This window comes from Toxotes jaculatrix, chromosome 2 (genome assembly GCF_017976425.1).
Source record: "Toxotes jaculatrix isolate fToxJac2 chromosome 2, fToxJac2.pri, whole genome shotgun sequence".
NCBI classification, from domain to species: Eukaryota; Metazoa; Chordata; class Actinopteri; family Toxotidae; genus Toxotes; species Toxotes jaculatrix.
Window position 1 is genome coordinate 16563173 of NC_054395.1, and position 25679 is coordinate 16588851.

The 25679-nt window shown below is 40.5% G+C and overlaps 2 protein-coding genes across 2 annotated transcripts in view; one reads left to right on the forward strand and one right to left on the reverse strand.

Annotated features, from left to right (window-relative positions):
• Nucleotides 1-3230: 3230 nt before the first annotated feature.
• LOC121191254 (transmembrane protease serine 11D) lies at nucleotides 3231-5884 on the reverse strand. Its single transcript, XM_041052424.1, has 5 exons — nucleotides 5815-5884; nucleotides 5386-5569; nucleotides 4732-5009; nucleotides 3588-3730; nucleotides 3231-3497 (listed from the first exon to the last, which is right to left on the reverse strand). Exons 1-5 carry the CDS (start codon nucleotides 5882-5884, stop codon nucleotides 3231-3233), a joined length of 942 nt encoding a protein of 313 aa, XP_040908358.1.
• A 922-nt stretch (nucleotides 5885-6806) lies between these two features.
• The window catches only part of scn8aa (sodium channel, voltage gated, type VIII, alpha subunit a), a 42187-nt gene continuing 23314 nt past the window's right edge, over nucleotides 6807-25679 (forward strand). Inside the window, exons 1-9 of the mRNA XM_041048401.1 lie at nucleotides 6807-6932; nucleotides 10390-10723; nucleotides 15729-15847; nucleotides 17177-17266; nucleotides 18571-18699; nucleotides 19595-19686; nucleotides 22900-23121; nucleotides 23403-23466; nucleotides 23648-23789. Of these exons, the coding sequence (XP_040904335.1) occupies nucleotides 10445-10723; nucleotides 15729-15847; nucleotides 17177-17266; nucleotides 18571-18699; nucleotides 19595-19686; nucleotides 22900-23121; nucleotides 23403-23466; nucleotides 23648-23789 (1137 nt within the window). The 5' untranslated portion in view covers nucleotides 6807-6932; nucleotides 10390-10444. The remainder of the gene's footprint in view (nucleotides 6933-10389; nucleotides 10724-15728; nucleotides 15848-17176; nucleotides 17267-18570; nucleotides 18700-19594; nucleotides 19687-22899; nucleotides 23122-23402; nucleotides 23467-23647; nucleotides 23790-25679) is intronic.

Consider the following 25679-nt stretch of genomic DNA (forward strand, 5'->3'; position numbering starts at 1 on the left):
TTTTTTTTCCTTTTAAGAGGAGGGGGGGTGTCTCGTTCTTTTTAAGTTTTGCGGTCATTTCTTCATTACCATTTAAACCAATTCTTTCTGAATGTCTGCAACACTGAAAAAAAAAGAAGTTAAATTAACAATGAACAGCAATCAGTAAGCAACCTGTGATTTAAAAATGGCAGAATCCTCCTTTAACAGAAAAAGGAAGGTAACAAATGAGGGTAAGGATGTTGTCTGTATACTGTATTTTAGAAGTCAAATACTGTATTACTGGTGTTAATGTGTACATGGAAATGAACTTTGTTGATTTGAGAAAAAAAAAAACTTGACTGATCTTTCATACTTGACAGCATTTTTTCTGAATTGTTAATTTAATGGTATCACATTGCAAAATCAAGGTTTCAGATTATTTTGGCAGGAACAATGTGCACTTTCCCAATATCATTTTGTGTGTGTGTGAGTGAATGAGTGTGTAGAAGGGGGCGTGTGTGTGTGTCTGTGTGTGTCCAGTTTAACAGTGATATTTGGCTTTTCAGGTGCAACAAGGTTTGTCTTTTGTAAGAAAATGATCCCAGAATATTAAACCATTTTTTTTATTTCTTCTTTGTTTTTTTTGTCGCCTCCACTGTATTTTTAATTCTTTTCATCCAAAATTGGAATTTAATATATTTTATAGGGGTTTCATCAATATTTTGCTGATGTAATCTTTCTTTAAAACTGCACAACTTCTGCAAACCGCTGTTTTGGTTTAGAAGCAGCTCGACACACAGTACAGCACATCGGTAAACCACTTCTCATTCAGTGACGGACACTGACGACACGTATGCGAGCCAGTATCTGGGACAAGTTAGTTACTCATGAGCTTCTGAGCTACTGTGTGATAATTGCTTTGTTGCTACTGTTTCACTCCGACAAGTTTTAATAAAAGTTTTCTAATTTCATGTTGCCCTTCAAGCCTTTTCAATAGACATTGGTGCTATTCAATAAGGGAAAGCTGACAGACTTTTTGCCCTCCAATGTCATTACAAACAAATCTTTCTGGATGCCCTTTTTGTGTGAAAATTAAGTCATTCTTTTTCCATGCCAACAAAGTTTGAAGTTTTCACTCACCGCTCGGTTCTAAAATTGTTCGTCATCGTCAGTTTTCATCAGCTCTGAGATCTGATGAAAAATCTCTCATCAGGCAACTCCACCAGGACAATGCAAGTCGAAATGTTCCCACAGTGGAATATTTTTTTTTGAAGTTGTCCTGTTGTGAGGAATGGCGTACATTTCAATCCTCCAAAATTATTCTAAGCACAAAATATAAATGTACATGTGAGGTAAAGAAATTAGGATCTTTCACACAAACGTCACAAAACTCAAGGGCCCACAATGTATACCTCAATAGTCTGTTCACTATGCATCGTCGAGCTGCAGCAAAGACATTCTGAACTAGTCAATGGTGCGATAACTTCTAACAACATGTCTTACTTGACACAAACACTGTCACACTGTCATTGGATGTGTTTCATGTCAAATAAAGAATGCTTTGTCAGACTCTGTTGTGCTTCTTGTCTGTGGAAGCTTCAGGAATCAGCTGCTGCTGCATTATAGAAAAGTAGCACCTTCCTTCCACCAGGTGTCAGTCTATTTACTGTCTCTGCTCTATGATGCTAGCGCAGCCCAGTTTCTGTCAGTTTTGACCACATCTACCTGCTATGGAGAATTACCTACAGATATTCACTTTAACATAATTTCCACAAGAACTCCTCACTTCACATTTTAAGATATAATGAAAATATCTCTTTAACAACATTAAAAAGGTATCTTAATAGCTGGTTGACAGGTTCTTCACTAAGTATTAAAGAACCCTGCTCGTGATTTTAGGTTTCATTTGTCCTATTTACAAGAAAACATATACATGTTGTATCACAACCAACCAATGTTCAAACTATGCTGCTGTGGTTAAAATATTTGGATGTATTTTTCAGGCATCCATTCATTTTTATTCACTTCTGCATGATATGAAAATCTATTTGCAGATTTTAAGGTTTCAAAGTTATATTGTTGGTCATGCAGTTTTGTTGCAGATAGATTGAAGTCTGCGCTGCTTTCTTCTCCTGTGGTGATGGAGACTTAATATTTGCTGCAATGAAGTTTCACAGTGTAATTTTCATGCCGTACAGAATGAATTTCAACCATGTCTTCCTGGAATAGAAAAAACATATCTGAGAGTCTGAAATTATACAGCATGCATTTGAAAATGGCCTGCAAACTTATTAATGTTAAATTAGGCGTAGGTAGGTTGAGGGTAAGGCTTTTAGCTGTAATGGTTAAGGTTAGGGTAAGGGGCTAGGGAGTGCATTATGTCCACCAGTGTCCTCAAAGCTTTAGAATGACCAGTGTAAGTGTGTGTGTGTGTGTGTGTGTGTGTGTGTGTGTGTGTGTGTGTGTGTGTGTGTGTGTGTGTGTGTGTGTGTGTGTTGATTGACAGAGGCGTCTCCTTGGCTACATCAGCAAACAACCCCTCAACTGCCGTCATCACATTCTGATTCCGATTCTTAAATAACTGAATTCTGATTGGTGCATGGGAAGTACAGAATGTGACATCACCAACTCTAAACCAATGAGAAACATCATCATTTTAAATGTGAGATAACTATGAACGGTATGAAGTAAATTTTCAGTATCACTAATGTTACTCACTTTACCTTCAAAAACAGCATTTGTTACTATGACAATATGAGTACTGTAATCTCTACTAGACGTTCTTTATTCTCTTATTTTACTGGGAAATTCACAACATTTTTTTCTCATTCCCAACCTCAGTTTTTTTATATTTACAGTTCTGTGCAAAAGTTGTGGGTGCAAGAGGGAAAATAAGGATGCTTTCAAAAATTTTGCCATAATAATATATATATAGAGAGAGAGATTTTTTTAACCACTTAAAGTCCCACAACGTGCAGTAAACAGAAAAACAGTGCACAGTTTTTGAAGGTATTGGGCAGGTGGGTTGTTCCAGGAATTTCTGAGAACTTGCTATGGGCTATGATGAATAAAGTCAAAACACAAACACGGAAAGCTCTCATATGGAATAACCAACACTATATACTGCATTCATGAGAAAACTGGTTTTCAAGGCCTGATAATAATGTTAAAACAAGCAGATATAAAAAAAAAAACTGGGAGTTAGTCGAGTATTTTGTCTTCGATCCACCAAATGAGAGTAAAGAAAAAACATTCAAACTGTTTCATGTTCAGCAGTGATATTTAGTGATGACAAACTGGATGAGCAGCATCAGAGCAGCACCGAGCAGACCTGAGATCAGTCCTGTGTTCAGTCTGTGCACAGCAGACGCTGATGCTGTCTGACTTGTCTTCAGCCAACCTGCAAACCTGCTGGTTCGTGTGTACACCCCCGGCCTGTGAGGAAGTCCGCACTCTTCCCCGAAGCTTGTCACTCCGACCACATAAAACCTCTCCTCATCCTCGCTGTAGCACTGCAGAGGACCTCCGCTGTCACCCTGAAGCACACATAAACAGCAGCCATGTTGAACTGAAGTGAAGCCTGCAGTGAGTTTATACACTTGTATTATAAACGCACAAATCAGCACCTGACAGGCATCAGCTGCCCCGCTCTCCAGTCCAGCGCAGATCATGTTTTCAGTGACGAGGCCACCGTACCAGGTGACCAGGTTACACATTCTCCTGTCAATGAGCTCCACCTCAGCTTCCTGCAGTCTGTTCATCGGCCTGCCTACGGTACAAACACCAAATTGGTACTTTACTTATAAAGGGCTTTTAAATTGTAGAGAAAATGAATTAATCACAGGATCACTCTGACTGCCAGTCCATTTCAGGACTGGCAGTTCATTTCCAGCTCCCCTTCCGACACAGAGATGGGCAGGCTGGATACTGATCTGGGCTGCGACCGAGGCAGCTCACCAGGTTGCATTGTTTGAATATGGCCTCAACAACTGTCTGCAGCACCTGGCCATGTCTCCTGTGGTAGTCCTCCCCCAGCTTTTCTAGTGTCATTTTTCTCCCAGGTAGATTTGGGTGGAGGGTTTGTATTTGTGCCATAAATTAACTGCTGTTCAACACAAATAGAAAAATTAAAAAAAAAAAAAAAATCACTTTTATTTTGCCTTTGCATTAGTGGCCCACTCACATGTTGGGTCCCTGGTGCAATCAGGACAATCAGGTTTGTCCGTGTTCAGCACACAATTAATCATTTTCATTGAGCCATTGCATCACTGGCAAGTTACAGGTGTTGGTAAAAGTCATAAATAAATAATTGTGTGTTTGTCCTTCTAAAATAAACCATCAAAGCTGCAGCCTTTAAATGTTATTGAGTCATGAATAAATTATTTTTGGACCAGATGCTCTGCAGCCTTCCTACTGATGAAGGATCCTTTTTAACTTATGCATTATAGGCTAACAATTTATCACTGATCTGAAAAGAAAATCAATAAATAAATTAATCATTAATAAAGTCTCGCCATAAGGAATCTCACTGAAGAGTTTTATATAACTATGTGCCTGCTTAGCTCAATGAATGCTTACTTTGAACTGACTTTATAGTTAAATGTTAATGTGTCTTGCTTTAAAGTGGAACCTTCTCCCGCCACAGTGAATCTAAATCACTCAGAGAAGCTGCCAAAGATTAAGCATCTTGCTCAAGTGCACTTCAGCATGAAAACTCACCATCATGCTTTTCATAATACTCCTGCAGAATCTGTGAGATTTTCTACCAACCGTTGAAATAGCTGCTCCCCCATCCACAGATGAAACAGTGGCTGAAGTTGAGGATCAACTCATGGGTCACATTATGAGGAGCACAGATGGGTTGGACGTGGTCGGCGAAGCTGAAGGGAGAGCTGACGAGCACCAGTGCCACGTCGCTGTCAGACGTGACATTGTCATAGTCCTTGTGCATTTTGACGTTGCTGATGGAGCGGATCTGGGCATGATCTCCTGGAGCAGATAACACATTAAGCCCTGCCACTACACGGAAATGGGATCTGCCAATCCAACTGGACACAAAGCAGAAGGACAGAGATTAAATTAAGAATAAATTTGAGTCATGGCTTTTTTCAAAGTCTTGTCCATTCTTATCCATCAACCCCCTTGTCATGTCCAGATCTGCACTTTGCCTATCTTAATTAGCACATAAAAGTTGGTTCCATCAGATCCTGCAAAGTGTATTCTTTGTTGTGCATGTACAATATAAGGTACATAATGGGCAACAGAGAAGAGTAAAGCTTTGATGTCCCAAAGGGGGCACTTTGACTTACAGACAGTAGTGAATAATATGTTCCTGCTGTCAATTGTCACCAAAACCATGCAGAAGCCTTAAATCATTATATTTGCATATCTGTCAGGTCAGTTGTGTTTGTGCGTAATACTCACAGGTATTTGTAGAAGCAGTGTGTGGCAGAGAGCACCCAGAGGCTGTTTAGGATCGTCCCGCCACAGTGGTGCCTGGACCTGATCTGGATGCTGACCTGCCAGGGCCACGCCCCCTCAGGAGCCTCCTGGCCCCCGACGATCCGAGACACACCTGGGGGACCGACAAGGGGCCGCTGCCCACAGCCTCATGAACACAATCAAATAAAGTTTTCATGTAATTTTTGAAAGTACATCTTTTACTGTTCACATATCTTTCTTAAAAACTACTCAAGCTAAATTATTTTTTTAAATGTCTATTTTGAAGACTTGTGTGAGTAGCTTACAAGTTAATGGACACATTGACCACACACATGTGGTCAATGTGACATCTTGATTAGATTCATACCCAATTTCCGTACAAACTTCCAGCCCTGCACTGGTTTTACTCACTGTCCTGCGGTGAAGTCAGTGCAGTCAAACAAAGAGCACTCACGAACAGCAGAAGCCCCTTGAACTCCATTATGTTTCCACTCCTGGGGATTTTTTTTGACCAAAAACAAAAACAACCGCAGGTCCTTCCGGCCAGTGACGTCATGTGCACGTTTAGCTGTTTAGCCCAGCGTCTTTAATGAAATCATGATCAAAAACAAACAAACAAACAAACAAACAATCTTTTTGCTGTTCATCTAAACATTTAGAGAGACTACATTTGTTTTAGATTTGTTCTTGATTGAGCTGAGTTGTATCCATTCACACACTTACATTGCATAACAACAAAGGGACATGGGGAGTGAGGGGGGGGGGTGCAGGTTACCAGATTAAGAGCTGCCTATTTGCATATTAATTTGTGCTATTAAAGAGCAGAGTGCGGGAGGAGGGCAGCAGCCTGACGCAGAGCCTAGAAATCTTTACAATACGTCAGGAGGAAATGGTCCATATTTCAAAATATGTTCACACAAAAACTGTCCAACATGTATTTATGCAAATAGGTGAGATTCATTGGAACTACATGACCAAAACCTAATAATTTACTTAAATAATATGTTCTTAAACGTATGTGAAAAGTTGAAGCTTTTTCTGGAAATGATCTGTGATCTAAATGTTATACATGGATATATTTTGTGGGCATTTTTGTACGATTAAACACATGACATGCAGTGGCCTTCTGGAAGATGTGTCTGACTGACTACCGTCAAACCTGACAGCCAATAAATCCCTGCACTACAAACTCACCACACTAGAGCACAGGTTGAGCCAGAGCCAGTGCGTTTTGTTAGAAATAACCGCTGTGCGTGTTTTTCTGTGCACAGTCTCAAGCAGGCTCATCTGTTTTGTGGAGCGCGCTCTGGGGTTTAGAGGCTGCAGGCCTAAATGACCTTTACTTTTACCAAACGCACTTGCCGACACTCCCTCACATTCTGCTGAGAGTCATCAATTATGCAGGGAAACTGCTCGCACTGAGGGGGAAGATAGCAGCAACAATATGGCGACAACCGCAGTTTCTCCCCAATCTTTTCCACATCTGCAGTCCTGCAACGGCTTTCTGGATTCATTGTAACGCTTACAAAGTGAGTATCCTTCATTTATGATCGTTAGAGAAAAAGGTGCACACGATGTTAGGTGAGGGTAGATTTTCTCTCTGTCGGTATCCTTGCGTAAATGTCGCAGAGCTGCACACTGCTCTTTTTTTAGGGGGGGGGGAGCCGGATGGAAGAGGGTGTCTGCATTTGCTGAGCGTCTATCGGCTGGACTAGAGCAGAGGAGGGGGCATATATTTATCAATCATTTGGTATCGATGGCAAGGAATTTATCGGATTAACTATTTCGTCGAGCATCTGAAGCTGTGATTAGACCTTTGCGAGAGAAAATGTCACGTATGTTAGGCTTCAGGTAGGGCGCCGTCTGACTGCCTTCAGCACCCCCCCCCCCCTCCGCCCACTCCGGAAAAAAGCCAAAAAAAAAACCAAACATTTTTTTCTTCTTCTTCAAAATTTGATCACTATGTTTGGCTTTTGTATACCCTCCGGACTACAGGATGATGCACTTGATTCACCACAAGGCTTCGAATAAGGGGCTGATGCTATGTGAGTAGCCTGATCCTCCTTCCATCATCAATAGCTAAGAAATGCACATTCCTCCAGGTGATTTCTTTTTTTTTTCTTTGGTGTGGGAGCAGCACAGCTGTTCTCTAATGCTTGTGTTTGTTCTGTTTTATGTCATGTTGCAGATTGTGTTGTTGTTGTTTTTTTTAAATACCGCTGTCTAGCTTCATACTCTGGGCTATCTTGTGTACAGATAGAGCCCCTTATTGATTTGGCAGTCGACATGGCTTCACGGGTGTGGTGCAGATCCTTCAAGGCAACGCGCAAAAACGCACAGAATACACCGCCGCCCCCCCCCCGCTCCAAAAAAAGCTGTCGTTTTTAGCATATTTGCTGAATAACGAGAGGGGGGGGGGGGGGGGGGGACATACTGCACTGATTTATCATGATACATCGACATTATACTTGTGACTGACAAACCTACGGTTGCATTTACCACAGCGTGACATTTCCAACGTACAAACCACCCACTGCAGCAATATTGCTTTGGCCAATTTGGTTGTAGCGGGCCACTTCTGTGCGCAGTACAGCCTCCACGGCTTCTGCTCTGTGGCTGAGCAGGACTTATTCCTCCCTATTCATTGAAATATATTAGAACAAAAACATACAGAATGGTCGTCCACGGTCCCTGTTTCTTAATTAACAGCTTTAGTAAAGAAGTCTCCATGTCATACTGCGTCTCTGTAAATGAGAAAATGACCGAGAAGGTGCCAGAAGGTGCTTTTCTCTCTGAAAACGATTGCGCTGCCAAGGCTGGATGTAAGCAACGTGCAACCCACGAGACTGAGACACATCAAGACGATTGTTGTCACCAGGACTTAATAACATTGAAGGGAATTGAAGGATAAACTGCAGGCCTGAAGGCGTCGAAAGGAGAGCTGAGCGTGAAGGCCTGCTGTACAGCAACACGGCTTTTTTCCCCTCATACAGATCGGTTATCATTTTTCTCTCTGTGAACCCTGCATGTATGCATTCGTACATATGTATGTATATATGCGTGCGTGTGTGTGTATGTGTGTGTGTGTGTGTGTGTGTATGTGTGCGTGCGTGCGCGCTCGTGTGGTGTTGAAGCGGACACCGCCAGCAGAGCAGCAGAAGGCTCAGTGACTGTCAGGTTCCGGGGTCCATTTTAAAACAGACGTCTCGGCTCACAGGCTTCATCTTTTCTCTGATATATATTTATACATATTTATACTTTTTTTTTTTTTAACCCTCTTCCCATATCAGTTCACATAGAGTGTGGTCTTTCCTGTGTGATATCAGCTTTACACGTCGAGCATTTTTAATTAGACTGTGTTATGCAAGAGGGGAGCAGGGAAGTGACAGGCCTTGTGATTCAGATATGGCTGGTTGTGCTGCTAAGGCTGCATCCACCTTTCTCTCCAACACCATAGGCTGGAAAACAAAAAAACAACGGGTGGAATTTAATGCAAAGGAAAGGAAGGATCATGATTGTAAAAAAAAAAAAAAATATGGCAAAAAATCAAAGGAATCCAGTCATTTTTGTCGACTTTTGAATAGTAACGCGTGTCAGTTTCAGGTGTGGCTGTGTTTCCACTGAACCCCTCTTTCCTGTCAGCTCTCTCCTTTTTCCTTCAGCACTGCCTCACATTAGTACATTGACCCTGAAATGTCCTGCAACTTGAACAGTTGTCGTGTAACCATCATACTCTACACCTAAGTGTGTTGGGGGCTAAAAAAAAAAGGCTCTGCCCAGTCATGCAGAGATGAAGTGCTCTGTATTCTCTGTCAGCCTTTCCACAGCTACCCAAAAAAATCATAAGGAGTAAAATCTTTAAATGGGTCTGCTATCTTCATTGGCCAAAGTTTGATGCAGGAAACAGAACTTGTGTCCGGTCCTGGGTTCAAAATTGAAATAATAATCACAATTTTGTGGTTTTCAGTTTCTGTCCAATCTTAAGGACCTTTTCCAGTTTTAATGATAAATTCAGCAGAACTTACGCCACAGAAACACTTTCACGTATGTATTTGAACACACAGACACATCTGTTCACCTTTGACACCTAAAGATGCAGTGGCCATCCCCTCAGTCTGATCTTAAACGTAACTAGTCTCTTTATGTACGTGAACCCGACACTGAGCAATGTAGAAAATATTACTGTGCAATTTTGGTTTTGTTCTAGTGTATTGACAAATCATTTAACCAAAGTCTGTTCATGATTTCACCTTTGACGTTTTGGTTCTGCCTTTACAAATTCACGTCAAGATCTAATCAGCATAGATTTTTTTTTTTTTTTTTACTCTTTTAAAATTATACCTGTGCACAAAATATAAGATGTTGCACAAGATAAACCGTATTTATATCTATTCTTGCTGATAAAGAATAAGTGCAACACCATTTAGCCACAGGCAGCAATTTTTGGTGAGAAAGACTCATTCCAGCATCTCATTGGCCGTTTAACATCTCAGCACTTATTCTCCCTGAATGTGGGTGGACAGATACACAGATGTTACAGAAAACTACCACGGTGTATCTTGTATTGTTACCTGTTACCATCAAGGGTAGTTAGTATTAACATTTTTTTTTTTAATTGTAATGGGAAGCCAGCAAATTGTAAAATGTACATTTTGTGAAAAAATAATGTGGTAAGGCTGCAATGTTCAGGAAGCCATTTTTGTTTTCTGGAAGCAATGGAATCAACCTTCAACTCACATTGCTATTGTCAGGTCTTCATAACTAAATGTGTGTTTATGTGTGTGATTGTGTGACCATGATCTTCTCTTATGGATTGTCTTATGTTCTGAAGCTCTTCCTCTTGATGAGGATTATTTCTGAAAAGTTCGTGTTTCTAACTGATTTAAAAAAAAATCAGTGAGGTTTACATACTCAAATTTTGGAAGTCATGACATGCAGGAAAGCCCATTGGTTGACCTTTCTTCTTTGTGTCTGCACCTCCTGCAGAGCTGCTACTGTGGATGGTACAAACCTAAAGACCAAGTAGCTGCAGGATGAAAACATGGCTGCACCCCTTCTTGCACCGCCAGGACCTGATAGCTTCAAGAAGTTTACTGTGGAATCTTTGGTGGCCCTTGAGCAGCGCATCAATGAGGAGAAGAAAAAGAAACCACCCAAGCAGGACAGCAGCTACCGCGACGACGATGACGAGAACAAGCCCAAGCCCAACAGCGACCTGGAGGCTGGGAAGAGCCTGCCCTACATCTACGGGGACATCCCTCCAGGAATGGTGGCGGTACCACTGGAGGATCTGGACCCATACTACCTGAATACTCAAAAAGTGAGTAAAGAGGTTATCAGCTTAAATTAAGTGGAACTGTTCATAGTCCAGGATGTTTCTGACTGTGGCTGGGTATTGAACCTTTTGATGCATCCAAAGACTATAGAAAGAGTTTTTTTTCTGTTTTGCAGTTTGTGTTTTGACGCCATTTAACATATATTGTTAAATGAAATATTTTTCTTAGAAAACAAAACATGTTTATACTCATCAGAGTAAGTACACTTCCTGAAACAAAGTCAGTATTATTGAAACAAGTATTGAAAAATTTGAAGTGATGCCCAGTCCAGTTTATGAATGGTATTTGTCCCTGTTCCTCAGACTTCCAAAAATCTGAAACCACAATTATAAACAGCACTAATATTTCCTGTAATATTGCAATTTGAAAGTCAGAACATGAGATTAGATTACTGCCGCCGTTCAGCTGTTGTGCACAGCTTCTTCTGCCTTTATATCCTGTTTGATAATTGTAATTTAAATTGATCACAAAAGGAACAAATTTTGATTTACTGATTTATTTACAGTTAAAGTTTTAACAAATTATCAGAATACATTCTGTGTTTGATGCTTAGCAGTTGAGCCCAATCATACAAATGAATATTTCACATAACGGTCAGTAGATGAGTAGCTTTGGGATGTTAAGGTGAGTCATACATAATGACTGGAACATACGCAGACAAAACAGAGATGATGTGTGGTTTGTGATGGTTGGCTTCCAGGTGGGCTGTGTTTACACTTATTTTAATTTCGTGATTAGGTTGCAGAATGTAATTATGTTTTCCTCCTTGAAGACCTTTGGGGAGTGTGAGAGTTGAGCACTCGAGCTGTTGAGTGGGATGTTGCCGTATCTCTGATGTGCTCACAGGGCTTTGGGGAAAAGGTCAGATGCGGTAACTGTTGAAAGACTGTTGTTCCACATGACAGACTTTTCTAATTGTGCAAAAATTAAACTGTGGCAAGAGAGAAAAGCAGCAGCAGCAGGGTGTGTGGACTTTGGTTGTCTTAGATGAGACACGTGTCTCTCTGGGGTTTCTGTCTTGTCTGTCAGTGTGGCGATGGCTGGGTGACCTTGAGAGTCTATGAATATCACCATCATGTGTACCTGTCAACCAAAAACGTTAGAGGAGACTGTGTTCATTTCACATGGGGTCTTGCCCTTGTTGAACCAATCAGCCTCTGGATAAAAATAATAAAATATATAGAAGCTATTACTGACAGGTATTGATAGAAAGTGAAATGAAGTTCAAAACTCCCTTGAAATTTGCATTCATTTTGGAAAATCTGAGCCTTCGATGCTCTGGAGTTCTCCTGTTTTCTCAAAGAGTGCAAACCTGTTTGTTGCAAGAACACTTTATCATAAAATGGCTGTGCTTTACTTGAGCATTAATCAAGATGCAAAGTGTACTGAGGTCAGTTTAACACCGGCGCGTTTATAACAGGACTGAGCGGTGAGGCTAAACTCTCCTACCATGGTAACATCATTTGTTGTCTATTTTTAACAAAGAATTATGTAACAAAATTGGCATTTTTTATTCAAAATGGTCTCCTCCAATCACATATTCTTTTAAATACGGCTGCACTCTTGACAAGTGTTGTATAACTCTGCAAGTCCACACAGTATACCATAAAATATCAAGGCCTACCTGGGAAAAAAAATCAAGTTTTAAATAATCTTTAGTCATCATCATTAGCAGAAGGGATTTGTTTAGCTAATGTATGTGTGTGTGTGTGTGAGCACACGTGTGCGCGTGCGCATTTAGGTGCACAGCATCTGCGTTCCTCTCACTCCGTCTGTCTCTGTCTCATACCTCCCTGTCTTTACACAGTGCACGCTGACTGTTATGTAACACACCAGTCCAGTGCACAAGGAGGAGACACGATTCAGATGACACGTGGCAAACATGTCCAACGATACGTGGGACTGTTGATAAATTCACTAACACACAGCTCACTCGTCTTTTATTTCACACATGTCCACGCGCCGAGCCGTGTAAGCTTTCTTTTTGCTTCTTGTGGTTCGCTTCTCGTCCCTGCGTCTGCCTTCTCCAGTGGTCCTGTGCTGTCAGCTCTCAGCCTCAGGCAATTCTAATTATGGCCCTCGATCTAGTCTCGTTCTAATGCCAAAGGGAGCCGATGCTGCTTTGGACCTGACAGCTGCCGTGACGTCAGATCAGGTGGTGACCTTGATGGAAGAACGTTGCTCTGTATGTCTTTGTCACTGAGAAGTGGCAGGCCGGTTCTGGATACGTCTCTTGCAGGGAGGAAGGGGGAGGGAAAATAAAGAGAAATAACTCGTAAAGGAAAGCTGTTCATCACAAATCTTCAGTTGTGGCTCTTTTAGATTGTCATAACTGAAGCAGAGGCCTGGCAGGCTGGCTGGGTGATGACGCAGCACCCAGCCCTTCCTGCCTAGCTGGTGACCTGAGCGGGGCTGTACCATGCTGAGCTGAGCCAGGACAGGTCAAGCTCGGCGTCAATGTACAAGGCTGATATCATAACATATCGTTTTCAAGGAGAAGGGGAAGCGTAAATGACAGAGGGAGGAAGGGAGGGAGGGAGAGATGAAGTGAGGACAGGGATGAAATGGATGACGTGCAAGGATGCATGAGCACACTTGTTCTCCTTGCTGCAACCAGGTTCACTGAAATGTGTGTTGCTGGGGAAGACTTGATGATGGGTGAAAAAAGGAGCCATTTTTCTCAGAAATACTACAAATCCTTAGTGAGAAGGTCTAACATGTTTTTTTTTTATTTGAAATAAAATCTGAGGAAATAAATGCTTTCCCCCACCACCCCTCTGTATGCGTATCAGAGAATAGACATCTGCTCATCTGTCCTCCTCTATGTGGATTAAAGATGAATATTTACAGAGATATTATCTCAGAGGTACTTTGTGACCGACCATGCATTTAACCGTAAAGAACATGTCAGCTTGTCTCCAGATTGTTTGCACATTTACAGAAAATCTTTCTGATGTAAAATGGCAGTATCAGGGAAAAGGGTGATGAGGAATACAAGAGCAGGTTAGCACGGCAGCTGAGCCCTACACTGTGTGTGTGTGTGTGTGTGTCAATGTGAGGCTCTCGGGCTAAAGGCGCCATAAAATTCTCAGTCCTTTTGACATTTACCACAAAGGGTGAAAGAAGGGGGCATTTTGAATGGCTGTTGTGGCCCTCATTGGGGCAGATGCTGCAGCCCTGCCTGATGTCAGGAGCTTCAAGCCCCTTTTACACAGTCTGTTCAAGGCAGCAATGGCAGGGGAAGTGGTCACTGAGCCGAATCGACGTCTGTGTAAAAGGGAGAGCTGGCACAGTCGGACAGATGCTGACGCTGTTGTGTCACATGCCACACCTCTGATCCCAGAATGCCAGCATACTGTTTCAAATCACACACCGGGGCATTATGATGCCGGGTTTTTGTGGTTCAGTATAAACAAGCAAGACTGAGGGGATCTTTATAGTGGCAATATAGCGGGATCTGTTTAAATGGGCTTCTGCGCTGAAGCAGCTCTCTCTCCCCCTATCTTTCTCTCCTCGTCTCCCGCCCCCCCCCCCCCCTTCCTCTTCTCCATCTTCTGCCCAGCTCCCTCACTCTGGCTCCCTCTGCCCTGCTTCTCCTCAGCCTGCTGCTGCTACAGTTGCTGCCTGCCTGCCTGCTTCATTCGCTCTCCATCTCCCCCGTTTTCTGCCTTTCCTCTCCTCTGCTCTCCTCTTTCCTCAGCTCTGGATTATGAAATTTTCAGTAGCTTTGCAGCAGTTTAGTCATGCGTTACAAAAAAAAAAAAGACTCCCTACACATATCCCAGTTGTGTGTGTATGTGTGTATGTTTGGATGACAGCATTGGTTGCTCATTTTTGAGCTTTGTGCATGCTGGTTTGTGTGCACATTAGTTTATGTGTATCGGTCATGCATGTGCAAACAACATATAGTATGTGTGTGTGTTGTTGTATTTAACAAAAATGTCATGCTACTGGTAACTGGGACACATCCAAGTGTGTCATTAAATCTGACCATAGGGCTGGCTGGGAATGTTTACAGTATATATATGAGAATATTAACACTAATATTGGGGGGGCTGCTGCTCTGACCCATAATAGTAACTGGAGTGTAAGATTATCTAATCATGTTTAACTGCACTGGCTTGATCTGAGTTGTCTGTAGATTTTAGTCAAATTAATATCAGAGGGTCATGTGACAGAACTGTGTCTTGTCCTCCAGGCAGAAAGGCTTTTCCTTTTCGGCTCCATGTTCCTTCTTGAGATGTTTGTGTTTCTTGTTAACATCTTACACGTGCACCTCATTTCTGTTGAAAGTGCACAGAAGAATACATGTCACAGTCATGTGACACCACCGTGAGCTCTCTTACTGTACCTTCCCCCTCCCATTCTCCCCCCTCCCTCCTGGCTTCGCTGTCTCCAGCCTTCAGCACTGAGCTGGTGGCTCTGCAGGGCTTAATGTAGTGAGGGATGCCTTGTTAAAAGCACAAGGGCCCGTATCACTTGTGCAAATGCAGTCTCATTAAAGTTTCATGCAAATCGCCATGTTTTATTTAAACAATTATGAGGTTATCCACAGAAAGAGGCTTGCCAGCTCCTCTCGGTTTTGCTCGTTTCCTTCTCTTGAAACCGCCAAAGCTGTGATGGGCAGGATAGCGCTGAGTGACTGGGTCAACATACCAACATTAGAAACATCCTGGCAGCCATTTTCCCTCTGTTCAAACGTGCTGCGGCTCATTTTATCTGACACAGAATGCACAGCATACTACTTTATGATCACATGCACATATTATCTTTTATAATTAACCTCATATGTGTATGAGTTATGTATACTGAGATATGAGTATGTAGAGAACAGACTCGCAATATGTGAAATACAATGACATAATTGTTTTTGTATCAAATTCAGCTACTTTTGTTAAATGTCTTTAATTACAGTCTGTACTGTGTGTGTATTTTTATCTCATTGTTATTTATTAATTCCGTCTCTTTCTCCTTTTCTTCTCTCCACAGACATTTATAGTGCTAAATAAAGGGAAGACAATCTTCCGTTTTAGTGCCACACCTGCCTTGTACTTCATAAGTCCTTTTAATCTGGTTAGGCGAATAGCTATTAAAATTTTGATACATTCATATCCTTTGAAAAAGTGTCTTAACGTTAGAGACAAGAGTTTCCTGTTCATATGTATTATTCATGATGATATGTTCTGCATGTACTGCTATTGATGTTCCCTGTGGCTGTTGCTGAGGAGAGGATACAGACACTCAGTATGTTGCAGTCAGAGTCAGAAGACTTCCTCACGTGGAAGAGTGTTACAGGAAGCCAGGCAGTAGCCATTTTCTCATTGACTCGAAAGGCTATCACAAATGATGAGTCATCCTTAGCCGTAAACCAAGCCAGACCTTCTCAGTAAGCACATTATGGTTTAACACTGTGGCGTCCATCTCCATACGCAGACAGAACATTTGAAGGTTGTACCCCTCCCCTCTTTAAACAGAGGGCTGCCACAAAATGATTAGAGAGGCGGAAGGAAAGTTTTTAGACAACGAAATGCAGCTGATGGAAGAAAAAATTCCATAAAGCAGGTCAAATCTGCCTATTGATTTACCGCATGGTGAAAATTACATTAAAAGTGATCTCCAATTTTTACTGGAACCCATCCAGAAAATCGATGCAGCAGAATCAGAGATACCATCTTTTTTATTTAATTTCACTTATTTCATTTGTTTAAAGAGAGAGCAAGTAGAAAAATTTTCAAACATACTCAGAACATTAACTTTACGACTTTTCAAGTAAAATAACGAATAAAGATGCAGCAACTTGTTTGCCAAAATGAAGTTATAATTACAGCATATTTGCTTTCACCTTCCACCATGATAACTGTACTGTCGTTGGCAGTGTGCAATCTAGGCCATCTCCCCATTTTTATTGTTTCAGATACAGCAATGCTGGCAGTTACAAAAACTAAAACTAAATTTTAGTTTCTGTTCCGAACAATACAGATAATATGTTTGTGTACATTTATCTCATTTCTGCCAATTTTTTGCCTCAAGCCACAGCCATAACTGACCTCACTGGCAGCCTCTAAAGCTAATTCTGTTTTTTTTTTTTTTCTTTTGAGCGTTAACCTATCTGCACTGCAGCTGCTTTAAAACATACTGTAGCTTTGGTCATGCCATTGTATTTCCACTAAATATATACCATTTAAATATTTCATGGGTGAAATAATGGCCTTTGAGGTCCTGGACACACATAACCACCTTCTGTTAAGTGCTATGAGTACATTTTACAACATTAACCCTTCACATGTTGCAGACCGCTACGGCTTATGGGACTAAAGAAATTACATGTGACCTGTAGACACTTTATTGCTGTGTTGTATATTTTCACTGAGGTTTAATGATGCTGTGATGTTTGTGATTGCTGCAACAATCCATATTTTCCTTAACCCGCTCCTCACTCTTTTCAGCATGATCATTATGTGTACTATTTTGACCAACTGTATATTCATGACCTTTAGTGATCCTCCCGAGTGGTCAAAACAAGTAGAGTAAGTACACTTTTTATATTCATTCAATGGTACAGATGCATGCTAACAGATAGCCCCAGTTTGCGCCTCCTATTATTTTCAAATGTGAAAATATAGACTGCAGTGATCTTTGAAAAAACCCGAATCCCTAAAGGCTCCTCTGACCACCTGGATTATTATGTTTGCATAAAAAATAAAAAAGATTTTTAACTCGTTTCCTAAGTTGTGACCTGACATTACGTTCTTGCCTTTTTTGTAAAACACAATTGAAATATTAAGATATTAAGAGAAGGCTTTCATTGCTATAAAACCACCATGGTGCTATAGTCTTTGAATTATCTCAAGAACTATGAGATGGGTTGCCATGAAATTTTGTAGCCTATAGTTATTTGTGATCCCCAGAGAATGAATTGTGCTGGTGATCCCTTGACTTTTCCTGAAGCACCAAAGTGGGGTTTTCTTGTGAAATGTCTTGATAGCTGTTGGATGAACTTAAGTAATTGTGACATTCATGTTTTCCTCAGGGCAAACAGTAATCACTCATAAATCATAGTGTTTCATATTTGTTTTACAACCAAATATCTGCAAAATGAATGACTCCCATCAGCCTCAGCTCTACTTTGTGTTTAGCGCTAATCAGCCAATGTTAGCATGCTATGATGCTAAGCTAAGATAGTGATAACGGTAAACATGATACGTTCTAAGCATTAGCATTGGCATTGAGGGTATATTAGCATACTCATGTTAGCATTTAGCTCAGTTTTTACATATAGACATCAGCTTATACTGCTAAATATAATATAATATAATATATAATATAATATATCCTCTTTCTCTTATTTTAGTATTAAAACTTTCTTTTCTTGTTCAACTTGCACCAGCAACACCACTTCAAATTCCTTGTATGTGTAACATACCTGGCAATAAAGTTTTCTGATTCTGATTCTAAATACATCCTTGCGTTGTGAACATGGCTGTTGAGTCTCAGTCTTGTTCACAGATCACTGTTTACTTATTTTTTGAAATGAGAAATTTGTAATGGGAATAGATGAGAGGCACAAACTGGGGCTAACTCTAGTTTTAAATCTCATGATTAGAAACCATCTTGCCAATTCATTGTCTCTGTTAAAACACATTTGCTTAGTCTAAAACAATGCATTATAGAGTTTTATCCGACTTCATCTTTCCAAATTTATCCTCTGCCCTACACTCAACTTTGTCTTTTCCTGGATGGTTCAACAACTAACGAGGGTGCAGGCATTCAGATATGAGTGAGCTTTGATCCAGCGCGGTGAACTGATTCTGTCAACGCTTTTGTCTTTCAGGTACACATTCACAGGAATTTATACATTTGAGTCTCTTGTAAAAATCACCGCGCGAGGATTCTGTATAGACGGGTTTACATTCCTAAGAGATCCATGGAACTGGCTGGATTTCATGGTCATTTCGATGGCGTAAGTATTTTTCTGGTGATCAGACTGTCAGTGGATGATGAAATGAAACCAAGTGCACAAATATTGCTATTGTTTTCTTAAAGCGGGTGGGTTAAAGAAAGTGAGCTTTCAGTGCCACAGATGATTGTTCATCTTTCTGTCTCTATTTCCTTTTTCTTCCTTTCTGTCTGATAACCCATCTTCTGTGTTTCCTCCATTGATCTGAGACTCCTCTGATCTTTCTCTTTGGGAATTGAAGGTTTCCATCTGACACCCTGCGGCCTCCCTGACAACACCCACACCTCATCCAACTTATCTTCCTCTTGTCATCTAACTCTCCCTCTCATTCACCTTTTCTCTCTCAATCTGCCAGAGTCTGCAACATCCAATTTAAGGCCCAGTATCTCCCTGACATCGACTGTCATGTAGTAGTTTATGGCACAGATTTCCCTGCCTCATACGAGCAAATGCATACCCAAAAATCTTCAGCACCACGTAAAATACAACATCTTCATTGTTTGTTGAGCTGTCACATATCCCATCTGTGTGTGAATTTATCTTTTCACCTCATATCTGCATGTAAATAACGTGTTGTTGTAACTGTGGTTTGATCCTGCAGGTATATAACAGAGTTTGTAAACCTAGGCAATGTCTCAGCTCTGCGCACGTTCAGGGTGTTGAGGGCATTGAAAACTATTTCTGTAATTCCAGGTAAGACAGGATGGGGCGGGGGACGGTGGGGCGGGGTCGGTGTTAGGTGTGTGTGTCTTTCTTTCCTTTTACCTTCCACCCTTCTCCTCAGTGGACAGGCTCTGTGAGTGGCGTCGTTTCCTCCTGGTTCGGTGGTGTTGTGCTCTTGGCGTGTGTGGTTTTTGTCATCGTGTTTGTTCTGTGTGTGATCCTTCCCCTATTTCAGATATATAACAGAGTTTGTGGACCTGGGCAATGTATCTGCGCTGAGAACATTCAGAGTTCTCCGAGCATTGAAAACTATCTCTGTCATTCCAGGTGAGACTCAGTTTAAACACTAAGGCTGATCCTCTCACCCTTTCTTTTCTACTCACTATTATTATGATTACGATTATGATTTAAGCAACTACTAAAAAATTGGAGACAACCATTTTTTGATTTATTTTTCCTCCAAAATTATCAAAAATGGTATTAATACATTTTTGATAGGCTTTGCAGTCTCCTCTAGGGCCATCCAAAGTGTCTGCACTCTCTTTTGCCCCAGTTGCACCCTCATTATGAGGCTCCTTTCAAAGACAGCTGTGTTTCTCTTTACCAATAGCTTTAACCCACTGCTTTCACCAGCTTTCAGAAGAAAATACCCTTCTCTGTACCAAAGAAAATTGTTGATAGAATATTCTCATATTAAAAGAAAAAATCAGGTGATTAAAAATGGTGTGTATCAGCTAAGAATAGATTACAGCTTCTCAAATTTGACAGCAATCCTTCTAGTTGTTCTGAATGTGCAAGTTAAATTACAGGATCAATAATTTTGTTGCACATTGAATTGGAAAGAGAGGATCCCATGTTTTTGGGATTGAAAAACAAACTTGGTATACGTTGATGTTCATATGAGAAATGGCATAGCTCTTAGAGAGATCCCTCAGAATACACCTATTATTTATGTATGAAGACTGCCAAGCCTAGTTTGTGAACATATCTCTTATGCTGCATGATGCTTTTCAGTCACTTGCTTTTACAATATTAGCCTACCAAGAGCTTGGCTGACAAATGGCATTGAAAGTTTGATTTGCCCTCTTTTGTTTTTAGTTTGATTATTGATTTTTTTTCTCTCTTTTTTTTTTTTTAACGACCTACTTGAATGATATACCACACTGAAAAAGAAAAGGTTTGCTGACATTATAGAGGTTGGGGGTGCAGATGGGTTGGTTGAATGACCTATTGACCTTTTTGAGTGACACTGACCCACACATCTATTTATCTATTGATAGAGGATGTTGAACAGATGTCGTGCTCACTCAAAATAACCATTGTTGTTGGCTTTTTTTTTTTTAAATTAAGTGATACATTTACTGTGAAATCTGAAAAAAAGAAATCCTTGTAAAGTGCAAACAAAAATCAAATCAAATTTTTAGATTTAAATTGCATTTAAAGCAGTAGTTTGACTCCTTGGGAAATGCACTTATTCGCTTTCTGGCAAAGAGTTAGATGAGTTTAATCCATAAATTAGACAGAAGTGTAAAAATGCCAATTCACAGTTTTATGGGGGGCTTATGTGTTAGACTTGTTCTTGGCTCTGAGCAGTTGCCCGCAGTGGCTTGCCAATTATTTTTGAAAAAAAGTAGCTTAAGTCTGCTTGCGAAAACTCGCATGCTAATTTGCAAATTTACATTCTATCTACATACATACAAGACTTCTTCATTTCAGTTCATCTAGCTTTATAATAAGCTATTATTATTATTTTTAAGCTGCTGTTATCACATCAGTGTCCATCTGAATCTACCTCTAATAAATCAAAATATCATGGATCATGAATCCAGGCACTAGAATAATCTTGTTCTTGTAAATTTTGAGAAAAAAAATTACTTAAACTTAATCTTAAAATAGTTTGATTAAAGGAAGTACTGGGTGGTCATGAATATGAATTGTAGTATCTATGCTGCTTTGCTTCTGATTGGAAAAAAAAACTTAATGTACTTACTAATGTACTTAATGTTTTATTTTATTACCCGTTTCATATGCAAGTGCATGTGTTTACTTAGTACATGTATATAAATGTAATGCAATGCAATTTATCAGTTCTTATCGAACTCTCTGCCAGAAAGTGAATTTGCATATTTCACCATGTCAAACTATTCCTTCAACGATAATTCATTGAGGCCTGTAGCACTGAAGTGGAGAAAATTTAGCTTTTATTTTGTAGTTTTAATCCAGCCAACAGAATTTCATGTACTGTGGAGGGCATGCTTTCAGAAGATCTGGACAAGTTATGGGGATATTTTAAGATAATACCCTACTACAACTCATATTTTAACATACTATATTAATGTAATTGGCCTCTCATGTACTTACGAGATGAAAAAAAGTTGTTTTGATTTGAATCAGAGTAACTTAATATGTCTAACTTGACTCTGCCAAGCTAATGGAGCTTTTACTGAGATTGTCTGAATGTGTGAGCCAAAATTTAGAACAAATTTTACAAGAAGATACAATACGTACAGCTGGTAAAGCCCACTGTACCTGTAGAAGCCAAACAGAAAAGGGGGTGCGGGTCATCCTGCTTGTTTGATTTCCTCGTGGACCCATGTGAACGCTGCCAGAGGATGCCTGTCCGGAAGGTAAACCGATTTTGTCTTTAGTGAAACTGTGGATGAGACAGACTGCAGGGTCGTGGTATGGGGAGTCAGTGCTTTCCTAATGACACCTTATACAAGACAGTTCAAGAAAGTGTCCACACTGGCACTGGCATTGAATTGTTCCTGTTCAGCCTTGGAGTTTAAATGACCTGCATGTGGTTTCCAGCCCCCCTGCCTGTGCCTCTGTCCCTCTCATAGCCCCTTGTTGTGCTGCTGTGCTCTTCTTCCTTACGGATTTCCTCTCACTTTTCTATAGTCTTCCCCCTCTTTTTCATTTTGTCCATCATTGGCAGTGAAATGTAAATTCCTTCTATTAAAAAGCCAGTAGGTTCGACATGATTTCTCTTACAATATATTCCTCTCTGGATAAAGCTGAAAAGAGTGGGAAGGCTTCTAAATATTTCCTGTTTGTTTTGTTTCTAGAGATGTTATGTATGTAACCTGTCAGTTTTGTCTAAAATGTATTATTACCGATAATGAATTTTTTTTTAATCTGCCCCAGTTTAAATTTCATTCATTTAAATTCTCCCCTTTGTTGGGATGTTTTCCTGCTCACAAAGTCATTATTACATCACAGATTAACATTTAGATGTATTATTACATTGATCATTATCTAAATTAATGAAAATATATTAAATATCTTTAAACAGTATAGTTAATTTGAAATGGAAGCAGTACAGTTTTGCCAATCCAGCTTTTCTAAATCCAGTCAGAACTGGATATTTTCCAGTGATAGATCCTTAAATGGAATTAACATATTAGCATTGTATGCTATAAAAGATAATTTCTAGTAGCAGTAGACTCTCCAAAGATTTATGTCTGGGGCATCAGCAGCTCCTGCATCACCTGCATCACCTGCGTGGTTTGTGTACGTGTGTGCGTGGCTGCCCACCAGGCCTGAAGACCATCGTGGGAGCCCTGATCCAGTCTGTGAAGAAGCTTTCGGATGTGATGATCCTGACTGTCTTCTGCCTGAGCGTCTTTGCCCTCATCGGTCTCCAGCTCTTCATGGGCAACCTGCGCCACAAATGTGTGATTTGGCCGATCAACATCACCGAGACCTACCTGGCCAACGGCAGCAAGGGCTTTGACTGGGATGAGTACATCATGAACGATAGTAAGTAGAGGCAAGGCTTCACCAACGGTGAGCTGGCAGCAATCTAAGAGTATGAGTCAGCCCATATGCTGGAACAAGAAAACAATATGTCGTTTTGGCACCGGACAGACAAAAGGAAATGGTTTGAAATGAACTGCGCTGAGTTGAAAATGTATGAGCAAATTGAAGTCAGAAATTGGTCAAAATGGATTTACAGACCATTACAGAATAAACCAGTGTATCTGCAACATAATGTGAGCGAAATGACTCATTACAGCTGTTTTTTTTTTTTTTTTCTCCAGCCAATTTCTACTTCCTGCCTGGCCAGTCGGACGCTCTTCTCTGTGGGAACAGCTCTGACTCTGGGTAAGTTGCCTTCTCTGCCCTCCTCCGAATGCTGCTGATCCAAGACCTGCTGTAGCTCTTCTATCTGCTTGTAGTCAGATTACATTATAAGTAAATAGTGCTGAGTCATTTTCGGGCCGAGTGCCCGTTCTCTCTCCCTCTCTCTCCCTTTCTCCCTCTCTCTCTCCACCCCACCTCTCAGCCGCTGCCCAGAGGGCTACACATGCATGAAAGCTGGGAGGAATCCAAACTATGGCTACACCAGCTTTGACAGCTTCGGCTGGGCCTTCCTGGCTCTCTTCCGACTCATGACACAGGACTTCTGGGAAAACCTTTACATGCTGGTAAAGCTGATGTCTCAACAATTTGAGCATTTTTCACAGCAGGCACATACATCACATATCAGTCCTCAAATATTACTGCATATAAATAGTAGATCTGAGTCGATTAGTCAATTCATTCATTAGTGTATCATTCATTATGTAACAATTTGCTTTTTTTCTTTTATATCATCATCACAGTTTAATATATTTGAGTTTTGGGCTGCTGGTCAGACAAAGCAAGCCAGTAAATGATGTCACCTGACTCTCTCAGTAATTATAATGGGCATTTTAATATTATTATTTTAATAATATGTTTTGACATTTTTTAAATTAATTGCTTTGTTGAATATTCAAAAAATAGATTTATTAATAATCAAAATAATTATTAGCTGTAGCCTTACTACACAGAGAAAGATAGTGTCTAGTCTAAAATTGTTGAATTACAGGTAATTTAAATCTAGTTTAATTTTTCATTAGTTTGTAGGTCAGAGATTGAGATGGAAAAGATATTAAATCAGAGCAGACAACTTGGGTTTTTCTGCAGAAACAACAGACTCGAAGGTTTTTTGTTTTTTTCCCCCAAATTGCCAGTGCTCATTTGCACCAGTTTATCTGATACAAACTCCGCTGATTCACAGAGTGTATGTGCATACTGTAACTCCACCTCTCAGACAGAAAATGGTGGATCATTCTGCCTCTAGTTCCAGTACACCTGAATGTTTCTTCCCCACACCCACTCTGACTGGCCTCGTCTGCAAGCTGTGGCCTGGGCCACTGCTGTCCTGAGTGACTGACTGTCTGTCTGTCTGTCTGTCTGTCTGTCTGTCTGTCTGTCTGTCAGCCTGTTTCTAACAAAGCCTCTCAGAAATGGTGGACATACTGCTGCCTCCACATATGGAGTCGAGTTGAAGGAAGGAAGTATGAAATATTAACAGCTCAGGATTACAACGTGGCCAATGAGGGAGATGAGACCTGATGGGAGCATCCCAGCTCATACTTCTATTTTTGGTCTTATCTTTGAAATTCAGCTTCCAACTACAGGCTTTTTCTGCTATTGTATCTGCAGAAACATGATTGTGTAGCAGTGTTGAGGTTTGGGGTTGAAATTAATGTGATGGCAGAGTAAATAGGATCCTGTTGTTCACACTTCATCCCCAGTATAGCCACCGATGATTTTTACCTACCCACAGACTCTTTTTATACACATCAGATCTGGTGATGTGTGGGACTTTAAGACAATGTTTTAGACATTCAGTCAGTTTGTGTTTCTCTTGTTGGGAATGTTGTGTTGTTTACACTTTTCAAAAAGACATGTCAGTGAATATTAATAATTGATGTGTGAGAGAATTTCACTTCATTATTCTAGGAAGTCTTTTCTTTTTTTCCCTCTGCTCCCTGAAGACAATAGTTGGTCTTTAGAAGAGGGGAGCTGATGAGTGGGAACATTTTATTTCAAATCAGTTGTGTCGTATGTTACACTAAAAACTAAGAAACATTTCTATTCTGTTCCTAGTTTTATTAAGGCTCTGTATTTACATGAAGAGAGCAGTTTCTCGAGGTTTTTTTCCAGAGTGTTCTCAATATCTTCTGCTGTGCGTCTGCACCTCAGGTACCTCACTTCCCATCTCCACTGAGGATAGCATAGAAATACCATAGAAAATGTTTGGGATTGCATGGGCTGGTGTAGTGTGCATAGAAAAGTAGGTCAAAATGCATATCTTGTGGCTCTCCCTGAAGAGTAATGCAACCTTGTGCTCATCCTGAGAACATTAACCAGCACAGGGTGTATGATTTTTCCTGTGCAGACCAGGAATAGATGGCTGTGTATTAATTCATCATTGTGTGAGATAATAGTAGAGCTAGTTTCAGTGTTGCAGCATTGAAACGATAAATTAGCATTTAACTGGAGCT

Coding starts and splice junctions, on each gene's coding strand:
- LOC121191254 (XM_041052424.1), bottom strand. CDS start 5,884: ATGGAGTTCAAGGGGCTTCTGCTGTTCGTGAGTGCTCTTTGTTTGACT. Junction 5,570..5,814: donor ACTGACTTCACCGCAGGACA/GTGAGTAAAACC, acceptor TGTGTTCATGAG/GCTGTGGGCAGCGGCCCCTT. Junction 3,731..4,731: donor GGGGAGCAGCTATTTCAACG/GTTGGTAGAAAA, acceptor TTTGTACCGTAG/GCAGGCCGATGAACAGACTG.